At 37.5% G+C, this 22266-nt stretch overlaps 1 protein-coding gene across 1 annotated transcript in view; it reads left to right on the top strand.

Moving 5' to 3' along the window:
• MEGF10 (multiple EGF like domains 10) overlaps positions 1–7162 on the top strand; it is an 82842-nt gene extending 75680 nt beyond the window's left edge. The window contains exons 20-24 of the mRNA XM_032214117.1: positions 1445–1572; positions 1724–1847; positions 1989–2033; positions 3662–3868; positions 7002–7162. Of these exons, the coding sequence (XP_032070008.1) occupies positions 1445–1572; positions 1724–1847; positions 1989–2033; positions 3662–3868; positions 7002–7162 (665 nt within the window). The remainder of the gene's footprint in view (positions 1–1444; positions 1573–1723; positions 1848–1988; positions 2034–3661; positions 3869–7001) is intronic.
• Positions 7163–22266: the final 15104 nt, after the last annotated feature.

The raw sequence follows: 22266 nt of genomic DNA, 5'->3' as shown, positions 1-22266 counted from the left end.
AATTAATTAAAAAAAAATAGAATGCAGAGAGATATGCATTTTATTTTCATAAAACTGTGAAATATTAATTGATGTCCTAGTGTATTTGAGGAAAAGACTAAACTAAGTTCAGTAGATTAATTTAGGAATGAATGATTCTACCAGAAACTTACAGTAAAGAAAATGTATGTTTGATAATTCCAGTCGTGAAATTCATTTTTTTTACCACTGGTTCTGTGGCCATGGCTTGATGGGGGTGGCAGGAGAAGGATACTGCAAAATCTTCATTCCCACCCCACTCCAGGGAGAGGATACTGCAAAATCCCCATTCCCTCACCTCTCTCAGACCAATTAGATCGCACAGGTTGGGTCTCCTCCAGATTCCATCTGCCAGCCAATGTCGGCTGGCGACTCCCCGGGGGAGAGCCTTCTCTGTTGCAGCTCCGGCCCTCTGGAACGAGCTCCCTGTTGAGATCCGGATCCTTACTACCCTCCCGGCCTTCCGCAAAGCCACCAAGTCCTGGCTGTTCCAGCAGGCTGGGGGGAGCTGAGAAGCATCTACCTCCATAGAAATTGTGAATGTTGGTTTTGTTTTTAATATGTTGTCTTTGTCTTGTTCCCCCCTTTCCCTTGTCTTTTGTGAGCCGCCTGGAGTCCTCCAGGAGTGGGCGGCATACAAGACAAATAAACAAACAAACAAACAAACAAACAAACTCCTGGGGGAAGGATATTGCAAAATCTCCATTCCCATGCCACTCTGGGGTCAGCCAGAGGTGGTATTTGCTGGTTGTCCTAATACTCAAAATTTCCATTACCTGTTCTCTAAAACCTGACAGAACCTGCTGAATTTCACCTCTGGATAATTCATGTAATAACTGCAGCTGGAATTGTATTTGCACAAAATTGGAAAAATGAAGAGATTCCTATGGATAAGAATGTGATTAGGAAAAATATTAGAATGTGCAGAAATGAATAGGTTAACACTTGAAATCAAAGAAAAGGAACAATCCGATTATTATAACATATGGGAATCATTTTATCAATAGTTAGAGAATAAATATGAAAAGTGGAGGAAAGCAGATGAGTGAAATAGAGAATTTTTTTTAACAAAGTTAAATAAGAATAGGATTGTTATAGTATTAGGTACAGTATTAGTATTAGTATTAAGTTATAGATAAAATAATAAATATGGCTGTAAATTGTAATTGTTATTGTATAAAATGTTTGCACAAAATATTTGTACCCAGATAACACATTGTTTAATGAAAGATGATGTTTGAATCAAAATAAAATAATTTTTTAAAATAAAAATAATAATAATTTAGGAATGAAAAAGTATTGCAAAGCAATGATATAAATCATTCTTAATCTGTGCTTTAATTCTAGGAAAGTTGTTTGATAGTTCTTAAGAATTACAATATAAAGCCAAGGATGGGTAATGATAAAAGTTTTTTTTTCTTTTCAGAAACTGTTACTCATAATAATGGTGGAAACACTAATACTCACTACTTCTCCAACCCCAGCTATCACACTCTAACACAATGCTCAAATACAGCAAATGCCAACAACAGGAATAGGATGACTCTGTCAAAGGTAAGAAAATAAAAAGGCTGCATATTTTGTGCTACGTGGACATATGAACTGCGTATCTCAAAAAAGACTATACTTGTAAAACACCACACTTTTAGTTGCCTTCTATATATTGAAATATATCATTATTTACCTTCTTTTTAATTTGAAACAGTCAATCAAGAACCAACTATTTGTGAATCTTAAAAACATGGATCCCCAGAAGCGTGCTCCCATCACGGATTACACAGGGACATTGCCAGCTGATTGGAAGCATGGAGGCTACCACAATGAATTAGGTAGGAACATGAAAACAGACTGTTCCAAACCTGATACAATAGATTTTAGAAATTAGGAACAATTAGTGCAATGGATATAACTCTTCCCAGCAGAAGAGACTAGTAATATATTTAGATTCTCTTCTTGTCCATTATTGACAGGAGTTTTTGGAGCGGACAGAAGCTGCTTGGGGAAATCCTTGAAAGGTGAGTATGACATTTCGCCAAAAGAAAATATATCGGCATATGGCAGATTTCTTGAAGTTAGGCATCCCTGGACCTGATCCTGTTCTGGATAGAACCCATAAAATATATAGGAACGATAAATTAATTCTGAGAATATTTTAATTCATGAACTTCAGAAACACAGGTAGCCCTCAACTTACACTCTTTCATTTAGTGACCATTCAAAGTTTAGAACATTGAAAAAAGTAACTTGTGACTATTTTTCACACTTAAGACAGTTGCAGCATCCCCATGGTCACGTGGGAACCAAAGTTGGACACTTGGCAACTAACTTATATTTATGACGGTTGAAGTGTCTTGGTTCATGTGGTCACCTTTTGCAATCTTCTGACAGAAGGGATTCAGGTTCACTTAACAATTGTATTACTAACTTAGCAACTGCAGTGAGTCACTTATCACCTGTGGCAAGAAAGATCATAAAATGGGGCAAAATTCATTATCTCAACTATCTCGCTTAGCAATAGAAATTTTGGGCTCAATTGTGGCCATAAGTCAAGGACTGTTTGTATGTTTTGATACTATGTAAAGTTTTTTAATATGTTGCATTACACCTGAACTTAAAGAAAAAGAATACAAAAATAGGTTTTTCCCTTAGGCCTTTTGGCATCTTTCCACCAGTGGTGGATTCCTACCAGTTCGGACCAGTTCGACCGAACTAGTAGTTGCTTGGCCACCTGGGTCGCTGGAACTGGCAGCGACCCAGGCTTGCTACACCACCAAACCGGTTCTCTCGGTGCTGCCATAGGCGCCACCATCTTGTTTTTTGCTTCTGCGCATGTACATAACAATTTTAGTTGTACTATGCATGCGCACATCAATTTTAGTTGTAGTGTGCATGTGCATGCATGTGCAAAGCACACGTGCGCGGCATGTCCTTGAGTGAACTGGCAGTAGTCTCTGCCGGAATCTACCCCTGCTTTCCATCCATCATTTTATTTAACAGAGTTACTACCTTTTTGGTTATTGATCAGCCAAGAAATCCTTATTAAACTATTATCATATACACCTGCTCCCAAGAAATGTTAGCCCATCTTCTCTTTAGTTACACTTTTTGGTTTTGCCAGCAAAAAAATATGAATCTTCATTACCCTATGACCTACGCTGAGGCTAAGCATTCTGATCTTCTTCAACCTCCCTTCACAAGGTTTAGTTTTTCTTTCTTATTCTCTGAACCTCTTCAATTTTATCTAAATGCTATAAATGTGCCCAGAACTCATTGCAATACGAAAGTGGAAATACTAATCCACATGATTCAGAAACTATATTTTTGTAGATACAGCCCAAAACAATATTGGCTTTTTTTCTACAGCCTCATCATGATACTGATTTATATCAAGTTTATAATCGGCTACTATTCCAAGGACTTTCATTTTCATTAAATTCACTGTGAATACAATGAGAAACAATGCAGAAGAAAACATTGGCTTAGCATGAATTAATTTGCTGATTTGTTTCACTGTTATTGCTGTATACATTGCACTAAAAATAGAAACTTTGCAAATAACCAAAATGTTTCAAACAATAATTCTAGTTTGTTATTCGTTGTCATTCTATATTACCATTAAATTATCATTTTTGTGTTTTCTTAGATCTAATAAAGAATTCTGAATATAATTTAAGTAACTGTTCCTTAAGTAGCTCTGAAAATCCATATGCTACTATTAAAGATCCACCAGCACTTATGCCAAAAAATTCAGAATGTGGATATGTTGAAATGAAATCACCAGCACACAGGGATTCTGCCTATGCAGAAATTAATAATTCTGTTTCATCTAACAAAAATGTATATGAAGTTGGTAAGTTCCAATTTTAGAAATGTACTTCTTATGTTACAGTAACTTTTGTTCTGTTTTTCTTGGTTGTTTTTTTTTTTAGTAGTCTGTCAGTTTCTAGAACTCTACCATCTTCTAATTTATCAATAATGATAATGAACAACTTGATTTTTTAAAAAATCTTAATTTTTTAAGAAGGCATTAGGATGCTGTCCTAGGAGGCTCTCATCTATCTTGTGTTGTCATGATAAAATACTATTTTGAAATGAATGCAAATTGTTTAATGCCATTATCAAAAGAGCCTGGAAAAGGGAAAAAACATTATTTTAAGCAGAAATCATTTAAGTGCTACATGAGGACTAATTCATTAGTTGAAGAGCCATAACATTAAAGTTTTTTTCATATAACTGATTAAAAAATTGCTAGTGAGTCCAAAATGAGGAAAATGAAACAATTATGTCAATAAACATACATTTATTAAATAAAAATACTGTGAAAGTGAAGAACTTTTTTCACAATTTCATTCTGGTTATTTGGTAGTTGCTGAAAAAATAGTATAAAATTGTTGGACGTTATCATCTGAAAACTTGGCAGGACTTATTTCTTGTAAGAGGCAACTATGCCCAAAATTATTTCCAATTTTGCAAGGAAATAAAAATGATATTGGCAGCTCTTTAAAAGAAGTTTATGTTCAATTTGGCATGTGTTATATAAGTCAACTACAATTCCTGAAAATTCAGCTCCACTTCAAATGTCTTGTCATGGAATGCAGAATAAAATTGATTAAAAAAACATATAAGCGACATGGGAAAACAGCAGCTGATATGTTGTGCTTTTCAGTTACTATTAATGGGGAAGCACTGAAGTTGGTTCTGAATTAAGTTTAAGATTGGAGCCTAAGCTTCATTTATCTTGTTTGTCTGTCACAGGTAGACATTAGACAGCTTGAGGCAGAAAGTGGGCTCAGTTATTCTGGGAAGTCTGTGTTCATGGGAAATAACACAGTGTCAAGAAGGAGATAGGACAGTCTATCGGGAAGCTCCAGGGTAATAAAAGACAAAGATGCTCAGCAGAAAGACTTTTGCAGAAACAAATGCAGCAACTCTATAGTGTTCAAGCATAGGACAGCTACTAATGGATGGCAGCTTTAGCAAAGGAAATCCACATTCTAAATAAAGAGGAATTCCGGGACCATGAGAATGAATAAGTAGTGACAGTTGCTACTGCTACATCATTGAATATTCTCATTCAAAGTTGGACAATCAAAACATCCTAGATAATTCCAAAAGTTTCATATTGATTTCAACATCACATTAACATATTAGGATTTTTCCATAAATCTGATTTTATTTTTTTTATTTTATTTTATTATTTAGCACATTGTGTAACCATTTTACATAATGACATGTATATTAATGTACTTTTATGTATACTATATTGCCAAAAGTATTCACTCACTCATCCAAATTATCAGAATCAGGTGTTCCAATCACTTCCATGGCCACAGATGTATAGGCATGCAGACTGTTTTTACAAACATTTGTGAAAGGATGGGTCGCTCTCAGAAGCTCAGTGAATTCCAGCGTGGAACTGTTATAGGATGCCACCTGTGCAACAAATCCAGTTGTGAAATTTCCTTGCTCCTAAATATTCCACAGTCAACTGTCAGGTGTATTATAAGACTGTTTGGGAATGATAGCAACTCAGCCACAAAGTGATAGGCCACGTAAACTCGTCCAACATCAGTGTGTGACCTCACAAATGCGCTTCTGGAAGAATGGTCAAAAATTCCCATAAAAACACTCCTAAACCTTGTGGACAGCCTTCCCAGAAGAGTTGAAGCTGTTATAGCTGCAAAGGGTGGACCAACGTCATATTGAACCCTATGGATTAGGAATGGGATGTCACTTACAGTAAGTTCATATGCAAGTAAAGGCAGGTGAGCAAATACTTTTGGCAATATAGTGTATATTAAAATACCATTCCACTTTTTATATACAATAAATATTATTCCAAAAAGATACCAGATGATCATATAACCCCACAATATGGATCAATGATTCCTCAATTTTTTTTATACCTACAACAAAGAAAGTTGATTATTCTTTTAAGCACATTGCTTAGGGAGTCCAATATGGTCATAATACAAGTTTTTGATGAATCAATCTCAAATATATTGATACATTTTAAAGTTTGTAAGTACATTGTACATTGTTTCTAATCTTTATTAGCCAAGATTTTTATTCTTGAGTCCACTTTTTGAATATCTCAAGAGTTCTATTTTAAAAATATACTTAAACTTTAAATAGAGATACGTTACAAATTGTACTTCTGCCATGGATTCCTTCAAATAATTGAGTATCTCAGATGCCTTTGGAGCAGCCAAACCATCTGGTGTACATGGATCCATTAGGACATGCTTAAGTTGAAACATACCACCACTGTTGTGAATTGGAAGACCAAATCTAATTTGAAGTCAGGATAAATCCTTAAAACAACCATTATTAGTTTAAAATCACAAAAGCTTCTGCTCCAGTTTTCCAATAGAACATTTTATCACCTATTTTTAGAGTAGATTTTCCCCAAAGATTTAAGTTTTATGAGTTTCATTACCAATATGACCCAAAGATTTTTCACTATACATACTCCTGGAAATAAAACACCTTTTCTGTGATTGATTGATTAGATTTTTTTATCCCACCACCTGAATTGACCATTGTTTCAATTTCACCAGTGGTGGGTTGCTAATTGGTTTACTATCAGTTTGCTCATGCATGTGTATGCGCTTGCATGCGCAATGCCTTTGCACATGTGCAGAAGTATCTGGGCTGAGCCGTCCGCCACTGCCACTACCGGTTTGGTCAAACCAGGCCGAACTGGCAGCAACCCACCTGTCTTTCATCCTAAGAACTTCCTGAAACACAAGAAGTCCCTGGGTGACTTTGGCCTCATGTTTATTTATTACTGGTTGAGGTAATTAAGGGAAGCTGCGTCTCCTTTTTTGGCAAAGCTACTTGCTATCAGTAGCTTCCTCCCTTTGAGAGTCTTGTTTAAAGCATGGAAACTTCTAAATGAATGAATTCATTAATTTTGATTAAACTTTATGATTCTTTCTCACAATATCAGAGTAATAACGCATACATTTTTAAAATTGCAGAACCAACAGTTAGTGTTGTCCAAGGCAATTTAAGTAATAATGGACCCATCAGCCAAGATCTTTATGATTTACCAAAAAACAGCCACATTCCTTGCCACTATGACCTGCTGCCTCCTCGGGATAGCCCTGCATCTTCTGACAAAGATGAAAACAGTGAATAACCCTTGATGAACATAATCAAGTTATCTTGAAAAGTGGAATCTGGCTATTCTTCTTCTGTTTTCCTACCTGCATTCAGTAAACGTTTGCTGTACATAAAGGAGGAGAATCAAACTACAGTTTCTGTAAACTCACTACTGATGAATACACGTCAAGCTTGGAAGGTCATATTGGATTTTCCATCAAACTTTAAAAAAAGGGCCAAAACATTTACATTGTGATACATTGGCTCAATATCCAAGCTTATGGAACAATGCTTGTGAGAACTCTACTGCTTAGAAGAAGAAGCCATCTTTCACTATCTCAACTTATATATGTTGACATACATTTTTTTTTCTTTTTACAACACTGTAAACCCTTTATTCGGGATAGGGTTGGGTTAACTGAATGGAGCTGAATGTTTATTGGCTAGATGCCCTTCCTGATGGCTATATGGAGTTTGCAGTAGATATTTTCCCTTTGCGCCTTGAGAGGGATACATCTGTTGCTACCTAGGATTGAAATTTCAAACTTTTGAGTGGGAGGCAAACATCTTCACTACTAGGCCCCCACACCGTTCATATATGATGACATACAATCAAGACAGCATAATCTGCCAAATATTCACTTAGCCAAGTAGCCAGGATTACTAATTATGGGTAGGGGTTGTAAAAAAGAAACAGATACCATTTTTGCAAAATGGCAAAGATGGCATAAGGAGATATTCAGAGTATACTCACCACAATCCTGGACTGATTGGACAAACCTCCAAGATATTTATCACATTGCTAGTAATGGAAATATAATATAGAACAGGAATAATTTTGAATTGGAGTGAATCAGTGAAGATTGAAGATTGAATGAATATGTCTGGAGACCTGTATCATGAAATGGGATTTGTCATACCTACTGTTGGCTCAATAGTGGCTATTCTAATTACAATATTTGTTATATGTGAGTAATATATAACAAATACATATATCTATAAGAATTGCATAAACATATAGAAGTTTTATTTTTACCAAAATGTCTTCAAGGACTGGATGAAAGAACCCAGATGTAACATATATACACTCTGAATGAAAAAAGGTTTCAATTCATTAACAAGGAAGAGTATTCTTCATCTGAAATTAATTGAACCAATCTTTGTATACTTGTTGAAAATGTACCTTTTTTATGATAGGAAAGGAATAGAAAAATATGCTTAAGCTGGACTTTCGCATTGTTGAAAACTTGGCATGCTTAGCCCACATTTAATTAACTTGTATTTTAAAATAATGTAGCTGTGTTTTCTAGTGGTTTAGAACATCAATGGTGAAATATTATATTTTATTACCCTGTCAACTCCCCTTATTTTCAGCTTCATGAAATTATTTGAGTACATCAATTTCCCAACAGACCTAAAAGTTGCAATTTACTAGTGTGTAAACTGTGGTGATATTCAGATTTTTAAAAGACAGGTTTAATATTAGGGCAAGGATTATTTATACAAAAAATATTAAACTGGAGAGAACTTATATGTGATTAATTCTTTAATTAAAATGTAATATCTCTGTTTCAAGGGCATTTTCTTATGTTGTAATATGCCAATAGCTAAATTTTCACATAAAAGGTAAAAAATTGGTAAATAATCAGCTCTCAATCTAGAATTGTTTTGTACAATGCAGCTATTCATTACTATATCATTTTTAGCTCTAATAGTAACAGATTATTCCTTATATGTATAAAGTATAACTGTTGGACTTCTCAGTTTGCAGTTTCCAATTTTCTATTTCTTACCATTCAGTTCCTAAAATTGGTATGTCATATGCCTTAGAGCTATTAAATTTTTTAAAATATCAATTGCTCGGATCTAACATAATTGAAAGCAGATAATGATAGAGTTAGAAAACAAAGACTTTTCTAGATATTCCAGAAGATAAACCTGGATTGAAATGAAAAGGTGTTTTACTTCAAAGGCATTCTACATCAAAAGGTGCTGCCAAAACTTGATTCAGACTTGGTAGGCAATGTCTTTGTATACTAAAACACATAATATGCTTAGAAGATGCAAACCTGAAGGACAAAAGAACAAAGTTTTGCAATTTAAACAGTTCAAATATCTTGCTGAAGGATAAGGTTGGAATAGCGTCAGAAATAGCTCTATTGGCTTTTGTGTCACAGTATAAAAAGCTTTTTTTGAACTGGACTTCAGTATTAATTTATCAACAATTTAAGAGTAAAACAAATTGACTTAGTACCTGAAGAGTTACTGAATTTCATTTTGTCTCATATTAAGAGAGAATGTAATGGAAAATGCCAGTAAAAGAAAAGATATATAGAGTAAATAAAACCTGGGTTTAACAGGGTACTCAGCTGTATGCACGTTGTCTCCATTGGTGCTGGCCAGGCTCCCTATTCCAAAATTTCTGTCTTTCTGTTAATTGTTAAAAAATTGTAAATGTTTATTTAAATAAAAGGACACCAGGAGATAGTCTAAAATTGTAAAATCATTTCTTTCTTTATCTCTGTTTCAATTGGCAGGAATAATTTTCATATAGCTGAAAAGTAGTAAAATGAGCAGGTTAAAATATTGTGGGATTTCCAATTTCAGACTGATAACATCTTGGTTTATAACACACTAGATTTAACTGTGGCTGAAAAGTAGAAAATGTGCAGTTCATAATTCAACTCCTAGGATAGTTTGTTATCTTGTTATCATAATTTTAATAGTTTTCAGTTTGTTATTATGTAAAGGCGTATCTTTTTATGTTTTAAAGTGAAGAGAAAGTAGTGATATGTCATTGCTGGTTGAAGAACAACCTTTCTATAAAATTGACTTCACTTTTAGTGTTTGTCATTCCCCTTAGAAAAATATTAAGTGGACTAAAGATTCTCCTGATATCCAGCATGAGGATATTTACCTACAGAAATGTGAGACATTAAGTATGTGGTCTCAAAAGTGGTTGCAGATTCCCAAGTCCTACAGAAGAATTCAGGAGGGGGAGGGAATAATAATACTTTAGATCCAACGCATATGGTTAAAATAATTGTGTAACATGTCTATTGTATTTCACCATCTTTACCTCTGTCAGGAAACCTAGCAGAGAACCAGAGAATGAAAACAGTAGTTATAACTGTAGAGGACCTCATCAAAAGATTAAAAAATAAATATTGTTTTTCAAGTTTCTTTCCTGTTATCTCTGGTAGTAGACGAAGCCCTGAAAATATAAAATGCAGAATTATGGTAAGTAGATGAAATTCCTACTTTGGAAGGGCATCTTTTTTTCTTTAAATCTTATTGCAATAAACAATTAGATTGGATATTATCAGTGTTGGGTTCATACGCCAAGGTATAATGAACAAATAGACTTATATGTTACTAGCAATAAAGAAGGCAAGAAAATGAGGATTTAGAAATATGGATGCCAAACAAATGTGCTGACTGATGCAAGATGAATGTCTACTTAATCTATGTTTCATACAAAGAGAGCAAAGAAATCCAGATGCTTATTAAGTAAAAATATTATCCATTCATTGTTACTGTATTCATTTACATTCATGTTTACTTTTCACAAGAAGAAAATATATTATTTAGTCCATTAGAATTCCCAACAATATGTAGCCAGCAATTATCTTATGGCACTTACAGGTTACTTAAAATTAAGTTGTAATCGCTTTATAATTAAAAGAAATGTAGGAACAGCTCTCTGAAATCCCAAAATTTTATTCACCAACATTACATATAAACCAAATGCAAGTGACATAATTAAGTCCTTGCCACTATCTCGAAGGTCCAGGAGAGGGCAGTCTTATCACAATGTTTCCCTTTGAAATGAATATACCCTGAATCAGTCACCCAATTTTGTACATTTTCAATCAATTTAATATAAAAAACCCTACCCAGTTACACCAATACATTTTTATTTATTTGCTTTTCTGATCACAAACCTGCCACGTGAAATATAATACTAACCCAGAAGATGCACTGTGATCACTTTGGAAGTGCTAAATTAGAAGGAATGATAGCATTTATTGGGTTTTATTAAAAGGCATTTCCTTTTGCGGACTACAGTTGCCTTCATGAAATGGTTGAAATGGCAAAAAAGATGTAGGATTTTTGGCGACGATAGATTATCCTCAGTGGCGGGTTTACTACCAGTTCATTGAGAAGGAGTTTTGCTCGCTTTGCTTGTCCGTGCGGCCACCGCACATTGCTGCGCATGCGCAGTTGACTGAAAACTGTTCTGTACATGCGAAGAAACATGCTGACAGCAGAAGAAACTGGGGAACTGGTTTGGGGGCGTGGAAGGCCTGGATCACTGAGGGTTCCAGCAACTTAGGCCGCCATACCACTACCGGTTTGGCCGAACTTGCCCGAACCGGTAGGAACCCACCACTGATTCTCCTCCCACAAACCTTTGAAGCCCACATGCATAAGTTTGCCATAATAGATTTATTGTTTCCCATGTATGTGCATTCTTAGAGACATATGAGAAATTTTTCCTATCTGCTCACTTTTGTCATCTTTTTTATGTAGGGTATGAAAAAGAAATTTTACTGCCTATTATTGCAGGAGAAAGGATTTGGAAGGGGAAATAAGTTTCATTTCTTTACCTCTGTTGTTTGAGTTTTGTGAAATAATTCTTAGGGTGAGATTATCATAATGGATGCCAGCATTGTCCTGGAAAAAATATGTGGGTAGGGGAATATTTTCAATAGACATTGATGCCCATGAAAGGCATGTTGCTGGTATGTTTATCTTCCTTTAGACCGCCATCACGCCATCACAAAACAGACACCTCATCAGTTCTGCGGTGAAGTTTGACAACTGTGTCCTGACACTGTTGCCTGACTGTCTGGTAGGCAGTTTCTTGTGAACAGTCCAAGAACTAAAACAACAATCAAACCCAGTTTTCTATTTTAGCGGTCTATGCAGATAGCAGTTTGAGGAAGGCTGCTGGGATGAGTTTTCCCATTCGCCTTTATCTTTGACTTTAATAGGTTTACCAGATCTGGCCTGCAAAAATACCCAGATTACCAACAGAACTTGTTTGGCAGCGCAGATCTGGTAGCTGAAAGTTTTAGCCTTAACTTTATTTACAAAGCTAAGATTTTTTTTAAACAGAGTGAATAAAAGTTATTTATATAATGTCTCAATATTCAAATATTTTTCCTTAGCCCCTTATTTTTAGATTTTGAATTATATCCACATTTGCTTGCTTTCCCTGCTCTACCCTCACTACACACACTACTCAGTGCAGAATTGTTCATCCAAAGGCTTCTGGTCTAAAGAAGGAGCTCAAGTCTTCTGCCTCTTTTTTAGCCACCCACTATTTTTTTCTGATACCCAGTTCTTAATTGTTGTCATGGATCCTGATCTCCTAGGAGAAGCTTTGGCAAGGCATGGATGTCTTCTGAACATTCATGGGAGAAAACAAATTATCTGAAAGGCTACTTGATGCAATTCATCCAGTTGTAAAACATGATTTAAAGACAGTATTACCATTATCAGTGTGTTTCTGGGTTCAATTCAAGGTGCTGGAGATTACCTATAGTATATAAGGCTTTATAGGTAACCACCAGCACCTTGAACTGAATCCAGAAACACACTGATTATAGTATGTTTGCAACTGAGATTCTGATCTTTGATCTATGGTGCTGGTCCTGCGAGTCCCTTGGACTGCAAGGCAATCAAAGCGGTCAGTCCTAGAGGAGAGCAACCCTGACTGCTCTTTAGAAGGCCAGATCCTGAAGATGAAACTCAAATACTTTGGCCACCTAATGAGAAGGAAGGATTCACTGGAGAAGAGCCTAATGCTGGGAAGATTGAGGGCAAAAGAAGAAGGGGACGACAGAGAACGAGGTGACTGAAGTCACCGAAGCAGTAGGCATGAGCTTAAATGGACTTCAAAGAATGGTAGAGGACAGGAAGGCCTGTCATTCCATAATTTCAGCATGCCATTATAGGTGTGATTGTCATTGGTTCCTTTTTTGCTCCCAGTCTCCTGGTATACTCCATGTAGCTCATGAAGTGAAAAGTGATCCAAAAAAGTGTGTACAATAAAACATTTATAAGATGCCACAATATTCCACTAGTTTTGATTCAAAACGCTCTGAAGGAATTTTAATTTATTCATTTCTGTTCTGACTCCCCTCGTCCCACACCAACACACGCTGAGCCAAAGATACTTTAAGGAATTTATTAAAAGACAGACAGGTCCTTGGCAGCAAACCAACACAGATAAGTCTTGGCAGCAATCCAGCACAGACAAGCCTTGGCAGCAATCCAGCCTGCCAAGCTAGCCACAAAAGTTCTCCAACTTTTAGCCAATGCGTTGATTCCTGCAACAGGGCATGTGCACAAACATTCCTCTTACAGTCTTGAGAGGAGCCTAATTACCACCAGCTGAGTGCAATTATCTCCTGTAACTGTGCAACTGTTCCTTACGCCTATCAGCTCTTCGGTGCTGGGCATCCAGGAACAACTCACTGCTGACGTCCGGATCACACTCCCTTGTCTCCTCCCCACTGGTCCAAGGCTCAGGCGCCTCCTGATGGCCAACTAGCCTCTCTGCACCCTGCTTGGAGTCAGAACCCTGTCCAGGGTTTTCCACATCCTCCAGAGCCGACTCATAGGGCCCCTCGCTGTCAGAGTCTGGTGACAGCTCCAACAGCTCCTGCTGGGCCACAACACATTTCTTTCTGCATTTCTTCCATTTCTTCCACTAATTCACACCAAATCCCTGGTCTCTCACAGTGGTACAAAGCAGATCCAGGCACTTATACTTGAAATCAGCATCTTGATTTGAGAATATCCAGCTAAATTGTCTGGCATTTTTTATGTTCAAAGGTAGAGGCAAATGCCATGGACCTGAAATGATAAGTCTATTTCTAGATGCAGCCTGTGACCACCTGATCTAATCATAGCCTAGGACCATGTATAGCCATTCATTAGAGGCTTAGCAAGGCACCTATTTATTCTTCCTGCCTCAAATTGCATAAAAAAGAAGATTGTCATGTGGGACATCACTGTATATATACCTGGTGATCTTTGTTTGGCCTGAACCATTCAGTTTCAGGTAGCAGGTTCATAAACTTCAAAGGAAGCTGAAGTAGAAAGCCAGTCAGAAAACAGAAAAGAAAAGAAAAAGATATGGGGGAATGGTGAGGTGAGAACTCTGAGTAGCATCTACAACTCAATACTTTTCAGCATTGTGACATAGGAGACACACAGCTATCTCTGAGAGTTTGCAGTCCTCACTTGAAATCCTCATTGGTTGTTAAAGGGACATTACTTTCTACATGGTTAAATAATTTAGCCTGACCAAAAAACCCTTCCCATTTTACTTCTCAGATTCTTGAAGAATCCTCTTCTATTCACTCTAGGGATTCCCCAAGTGCCTGTAGACTGTTAGAGCTGTCATATTTCTCTAAACTAGGCCAAAGGCAGTTAACTCATGTTGGAATCTCCTTTTCTATGCCATTCAAATATAATAATAATGATTATTATAATAATATAATTAAAATCTTGCTGCCCCTTCATAGTCCAAACAACTGTCTTACATTGTTTGAATGGCTTTCATTCACAACACTCAACAGCTTTATACTTTATGTGGCCAATCAATCCTAATTGTTAGCTTGATTTGCAAAGTACATTTTTAATTCCCTTTCAGCACATTGTGAACTGAACTGCTCTCCTTTTGCACTTTCCCACAGGTCAGCTGTAGAATTTAACTTTGCTGTCGATTGCTTGTGATCGCCAATACGTGTAACACAAAAAATTCAAACGACTTTACCAGACTACCATCTGGCAAAGTGAAGTGGGTGAAAACACCCAGCAGTGATTTGTTGTCTTTAAAATAAGATGATGACAACTAGACAGTCAGAATGAGAGAGATTTTACACTTGTGGGATTTTCTGACTCTGGTGTAAGATCTTTTAATTGACTCCAAATAGATAGAATACCATTTGACATAGATAGTGGTGAACACCATGCTTCACTATCTTGGAGTAGCCTTGAATTAATAATGACAAATATGGCGAAAGTTTTCATCCTCAGGCTTTCCGCAAAGGAGAATACTACTCTGGTTAGGAAGATGAAGTGAAAAAAAATGTAAGTGAGAGAGAATTAAAAGGATGGGGCCCAATCATGCTACTACGGTTGTCAAGTAGGATGAGATGCCAAGTGCCTGCAGTGGGTGGGAGTCCAGATATATAAGCAGCCTGAACACGACATCAATTTCTAGTGGAAGAGGTAGAAGGCAGGAGAAGATCTGCTTTCCAAATGGCTCTTTTCACCAACTTACATAAAGGAAAGCTTTGGGATCATGAATTTAATACCATTTTGTCTAAGGTAGGTCCTGTTTGTATCTCATATATAATAATATAATGTTATACAATACAATGTAATACTTTGAATGGGTTTTTTTTCTTATTGTTTTCCAAAGTATATGGAATTGCAAGCAACAGAACAGATCTTTTTTATGTTTGTCATTCTTTTAAATATGATTCAGTACAGAATTCTGTATAAAGCTTGCCTTTCATTTTAGTGTTTGCATTCTAATGAATAATATAGCTAAATCAAAGATTTTGACGACGGCTGGGGAAATTGGGAGAATGAGAGGGGGATGTCCATAAATTGTCTCCAGTTATTCAGAGAACAAAGCTATCAGAATTCAGCTTCTATGAGAAAAAAGAAAATTGGCTCTATAGTACAGTGAGTACTATGATAGATACAGAATCAGTGGAAAATAATAAATTGATAGAGAGGACTCTGCAAAGATTAGTCACAAGAATACCGAAGAAGAGATGTGCTTGAAGTAGACAATAAAGAGCCTTTAAAGTCACCAGTGGTAGAACTGGAAGAACATAAAAGAGGCCAAAGGAACCAGGCCAAAAATAGTAAGTGAGCAAATCTGAATAAACATTGGATGGTAATAATATAAACTAAGATAAAGTTTTATTTTATTAAACAAATTTATATAGCTGCCGAATTCACACAAAATGGTGCTGGGTGGCAGATAACATTAAAAGCCTACAGTTAAATATGCACAATTTAAATCCCTCCTCCCCACCCTGTGGCAATGACAACAGAATCAAACAAGCCACTTGATCAATTCTGAATATGGTCCCCAAACCTGATGACAAAAACATGTCTTCACCATCTTGCATAAAAGCAACAAGGTAATCTGATTTTGGGAGGATGATATTCCAAAGGGAGGGAGCCACCACAGAAAAGTCCTTGTTCCCAGATCCCACAAGATGTTCTTCTTTGGGACTTGCCATATGACCTGCCTTCTTGCTCTGTGGGCTGGGTAGATGTAATCAGAGAAAAGTGGGTTGGCCTGTAGGGTTTTAAATGTAGTAACCAGCACCTTGAATTGCACCCAGAAGCAAATCAGCAACCACTGCAGCTCTTACAAAAGAGGTTGCATAGGCAAATTTGGACTTGCACAAAACCATGTGGGCTGCTGTATTTTGAGCCAACTGAAGCTTTTGGATGCTGTCCAAGGGCAGCCATTGTAAAGCACATTAGAATAGTCCATATGGGACCAGGGTGTGGGTAACTGTGACAAGGGCCTGTTGGTCCAGGGTTTAACTTGTGCAGAAAACACAGTTGTGCAAAGGCCCTCCTGACCATGACTCCTGCTTGGTCCTCAATCTTGAGTCACAAATCCAGGAGAGCCCCAGATTAGGCACCGGGTTTGTCTGGAGCAGTGCAATTCCTGGAGAACACCCCACATTCTCCCCAACAATTTTGCAAAAACCAAGGATTCCCAACCACGCTGCTTTCCAGAGTTCAATTTTAACCTGTTGCTCCCCATCAGGCAGCAGGTTCATAAGTTGTTGATTAGTTCACATCAACTAACTCCAGGCCCCATGAAAGGGTGGTGTGGCATTACTTAACTCACCAAAGGCAAAGATGTACAACTGAGTATCATCAGCATACTGATAATATCTCATCCTATGGTGGCAGATGATCTTACTCAATGCTTTCATGTAGATGTTAAAATAGGAATGGAAAAAATGGAGTAAGCACCTATCCAAAACAGGGGCCAAGGGACAGATCTCTGGCTCCCAATCAACACCAAATGGAAATGATCTCAAAAATGGAAACAAATCAGAACAGCAATAGATTCCCCCCAGGGGCGGGTTTCAAAATTTTTTGGAACCTCTCCTGTAGGTGTGGCCTGCTTTCCGGGTCCACTGGTGGAACCTCTTCTAACCGGTCCGGTAGATTTGACGAACTGGTTCTACTGAACCGGTGTGAACCGGTAGGAACCCACCTCTGATTCCCCCAGTCGTTTTGGGGAGAGCCATATTTGACTGAATTAGTGCTGGCTAGTGAGGCAGGGCTGGCAGGAGTGCACTGGGTTTGGATGAGCTCTCTTCCTCCCAATGGAGGGAGCCATTGGGGACATGCCAGAATGAGGAATTCAGTTTTTCTTGTGGTCTCTGCTTCCTTTGTTCCTCTTCCCCAAAGCAAAGTGGCAGTTCTGTAGATCAGCCAAAAGAAGGAAGAGGTTTCACCTAGACTCACTTGAGGGTTGTGAGCAGGGCCAGATTTAGATGAAAAGAGGCCCTAGGCTATTCCACTTATGAGGCCCTTTCACCTCCCAAAGTTTGTAAATTACACGAGAGACAATAAAATACATCATTACTGTGATATATATCAATATATATCAATATATATAGCTGGCCTCCTGACGGAGGGCGGCTCTGCTCTGCGGCAAAGGCAGCGAGGCCAGCCGCCTCCCCTGCTGCGCTCAGCTGTCCGGCTCGGCCCCCTCGCCCTCACTTGCCTGGCCGCTGGTGGGCTCCACGTCGACAGGGCGGCTACTGGGAGTGGCCGCGCCTCTCGCATGACCGCCGGTGTAGGGAACGTGGGTGGCCTCCCCAACTGCCGTGGCGCTGGAGCGATCTTAACTAATACATTTTTATGTTTGTTTATTAGTCATATGTGTAGAATTTCTCCTTATTTTCGGTTCAGTGTTTTAGTGTTCACTGGTTTTAGAATAGTGTAATTTTAATTTTGCTAACAATTTGAATGTAGGCCCCTCTTGATCTTGAGGCCCTAGGCTGAAGTCTAGTTAGCCTATAGGAAAATCCCGCCCTGGTTGTGAGGGAACGAGAAATGGCACAGGCCTAAAATAAATATTGAAAGAAGAATGACCCAAAGGAGTAGGTTGTACAGTTTCCTTTTAAAATTTATATACTTTACCAAAAGGAATATTTGCATAGGTGGTTGTACTTCATTGCTATACTGTAATAAGTTTGCTTGCTTTGTTTACATTATGTGTTATCAAGTAATGCAAAATTTTGCATTACCCAACACATTGAGCCAAGAACTGGGTTTGCACAACATTTGAGTTTAATATACACTTGGCTAGCTGTGATTCATAATCATAAAAACACCCACAGTCTTGACCTTCTTTGTAAGTTCCAGGAAAGGTTTCACAAGCCATTTTTACTGATCTACTAATGCAAACCAGGGCCAAGATTGGTAATTCAGAATGAAGTGATTAGTAAAAGGTTAGAGAGGCCAAAGTAAACTGGCAATTAGCTTTCTTAGTACTTACTTGGTCTACTGATTGATTGGCCTTTGGCTTTCTTATATGTGCACTGTGTTTGAAAGCAACTTGAGAAAGCTGAGTTGCGGAGCAGGAAGCAACATAAACAAGTAGAAGAAAGTGTTATTTTGGGATCACTGTTTAGAAAGAGGAAGTGTATGATGCTGACGACGCTGACATCAAAGCAGAACTAGATTAAAATTGTCATGCAACTAATCTTATATAGGATTTAATTGAGTAGGCATTATGTAATTGACAAAGAAATAATTGGGTTCACTGCCTGAACTAGAAGACCTCCAAGGTCCCTTCCAACTCTGTTATTCTGTTTGTCTTCTGTCCTACCTTCCGTGATGGCCAGCATCATATATACTTATTGGGAGTTCTTGTTTAACAACCACTTGTTCAATGGATATTTCAAGTTAAAACAACACTTAACAAATGGGACTTATCACCTGTCCTTGAAGTTCTAGCTCCTCTGCGATTATGTGATTGTGATCTGGATGCACAATCACATAACTGCAGTTATGTGAAGTCAAGTGTCCTACAATCATGTAATTACCACTTGCAACCTTCCCTGCAAGCTTCCCACATATTGTCAATGAGAAAGGTGACAGGGAAGCTTACAAACTACTCCAGTAAGTTGCTTGTACTCTCCCTTACCTAGCAGCAACCCACATGTTGGTGATGTGCCGTGCATGTCCTTGTGCACTCTTCCCCACCTAGCAGTATCCACTTACATGCCTGTCAGCCTGCTTGCAAACCAACTAGTCTCACTTAATGAAACACCATCCCTACTTAACAATGGCAACAGTGAATTCTAGCAATGCTATTACTAAGCAATGTGGTCATTTGATGTTGCGTTTAGTGATGGAAATTCAATATTGTTAAGAACTACCTGTATAAACTAATTGCTTTAGTCAGAATAACAGAATAACAGAGTTGGAAGGGACCTTGGAGGTCTTCTAGTCAAACCTCCTGCTCAAGCAGGAGACACTATACCATTTTAGGCAGCTGTCTGTCCAGCTTCTTAAAAACCTCCAGTGATGGAGCACCCACAAATGCTCCGAAGGCAAGCTGTTCCACTGGTTAATTCTCCTTGATTCTAGATTGCTTCTCTCCTTGATTACTTTCCATCCATTGTTTCTTGTCTTGCCTTCTAGGCTTTGGATATGTTGATCCCCTCCCTTCTTTGTGGCAGCCCCCCAAATATTACAACACTGCTCTCATGTCACCCCGAAGTCCTTCTTTTCACTAGACTAGATATACCCAATTCCTGAAGCTGTTCTTCATATGTTTTATCCCCCAATCCTCTAATCATATTTGTTAGTCTTTTCTGCACTCTTTCCAGTGTCTCAATATCTTTTACATAATATGGTGACCAAAACTGGATGCAGTAGTCCAAGTGTGGTCTTATTAAGGCTTTATAAAGTGGTACTAGTACATAACGTCATCTTGATTCTATCTTTCTCTTAATACAGCCTAAGATTGCATTGACTTTTTTGGCTGCTGCTGCACACTGATATTTAAAGTGATCCATTAGGACACCAAGATCCCTTTCACACTTACTGCTATTGATCCAAGTTTCATCTAATCTGTACATAATACAATACAATACAATACAATATAATACAATACAATACAATAGCAGAGTTGGAAGGGACCTTGGAGATCTTCTAGTCCAACCCCCTGCCTAGGCAGGAAACCCTATACCGTTTCAGACAAATGGCTATCCAGCATCTTCTTAAAGACTTCCAGTGTTGGGGCATTCACAACTTCTGAAGGCAAGCTGTTCCACTGATTAATTGTTCTAACTGTCAGGAAATTTCTCCTCAGTTCTAAGTTGCTTCTCTCCTTGTTGAGTTTCCACCCATTGCTTCTTGTTCTACCCTCAGATGCCTTGGAAAATAGTTTGACTCCCTCTTCTTTGTGGCAACCCCTGAGATATTGGAGCACTGCTATCATGTCTCCCCTAGTCCTTCTTTCTATTAAACTAGACATACCCAGTTCCTGCAACCGTTCTTCATATGTTTTAATCTCCAGTCCCCTAATCATCTTTGTTTCTCTTCTTTGCACTCTTTCTAGAGTCTCCACATCTTTTCTACATCATGGTGACCAAAACTGAATGCAGTATTCCAAGTGTGACCTTATCAAGGCATTATAAAGTGGTATTAACACTTCATGTGATCTTGATTCTATCCCTCTGTTTATGCAGCCTAGAACTGTGTTGGCTTTTTTGGCAGCTGCTGCACACTGCTGGCTCATATTTAAATGATTGTCCACTAGGACTTCAAGATCCCTTTCACAGTTACTACTGTTGTAGTACATTTACATGTACATTTGTTTTTTCTTGCCTACATGCAAAACCTTACTTTTCTCTACCTTGAACTTCATTTTGTTAGATAGGGCCCAGTGTCCCAGGCTGTTCCAATCCATCTTGATTCTGAGCCTATCTTCTGGGGTGTTGGCTATTTCTGCCAGTTCTCTTCTCTCCAAGCCCAATTTCTTTCTCTAGTCATTTATTCTCCCGCAGCTGCAATTCTGTGCTTGTTTGGGGTGGGTTTTTTTTTTTTTAGGCTTTTGAAGAAGTTATTTCTGATCATCAGTAGGAGAGGGAATGTTACACCTCTGTTCCGCAAGCCTATCTGGAAATCAGCTTAGTCTGGGGATAAATATGCTTATTTTCTGATTATGTAAATGTATTTGAAAACTCTCATACTTCTACTAAAAAAAGATGGTTGGCAATTCTTTTCTGGCACAGAAAGTTGGGAGGACACAGTAGCAGAGAAACTGTCCAATTGGAGAGAGAGCAGCATCTGGCAGTCTGGACTGAATACCTGTCATGTTGATGCATTTCCAGCCCAGAAAGAATTTTCTTAAGCAGTTTAGAGTCCAACTGGCACCCATATGAGGTAGAGGCAGAATTAGGCACACCCGAGATGTTGCTGGCTTGTTAGCCTCCTCAAGCTTTTCTTTTCTTTTCTTTTCTTTATATCTATAATTTTTTATTTTTGAATAAACACAAACAGACAAAACACACCAAACACCACAAAAATATCTTCCACTACAAATTGTAAAAAGTGTGTTAATTGGTTACAAAGAGCTTTCGTGCATCCCTTCCACAGTCATCACCTACAATTCATATCAAGTTATATATTTTAAATCAAATATATTTATATATATTACTATCATCATACCTCAATCCTCATATGACTATAATTGTTTTTATGTCCCTTTATATAAAATATTCCAAAATTTAAAGCAAAACCACATGATGGCATTTTTTATCTATTTTCAATATCATCCAGCAACATTACATCTTTATAACACTTTCTAAATAAAAATTAATTATGTTTAATAACAACGTTTCTAAACCTCATTTCTTAATCACTGTTTATAATTTATATCCAATTTTCCTTTTATCATGTCAATACAAATATTACATTATTATCATTATCAATCATTTATTTAACAATATCTATCATCATTTCATTTTTTTAATCTTAGTTTAACTAAATTTAACTTACTCTTTTTAAAAATATTATAAGCTTTCATACATAGCAGAGTTTCTAAACTTC

The sequence above is a fragment of the Thamnophis elegans genome, chromosome 3, assembly GCF_009769535.1.
Source record: "Thamnophis elegans isolate rThaEle1 chromosome 3, rThaEle1.pri, whole genome shotgun sequence".
Lineage (NCBI taxonomy): Eukaryota > Metazoa > Chordata > Lepidosauria > Squamata > Colubridae > Thamnophis > Thamnophis elegans.
Note: the sequence above shows the minus strand (reverse complement) of the source record. Positions and strands in the feature narration are given on the sequence as shown.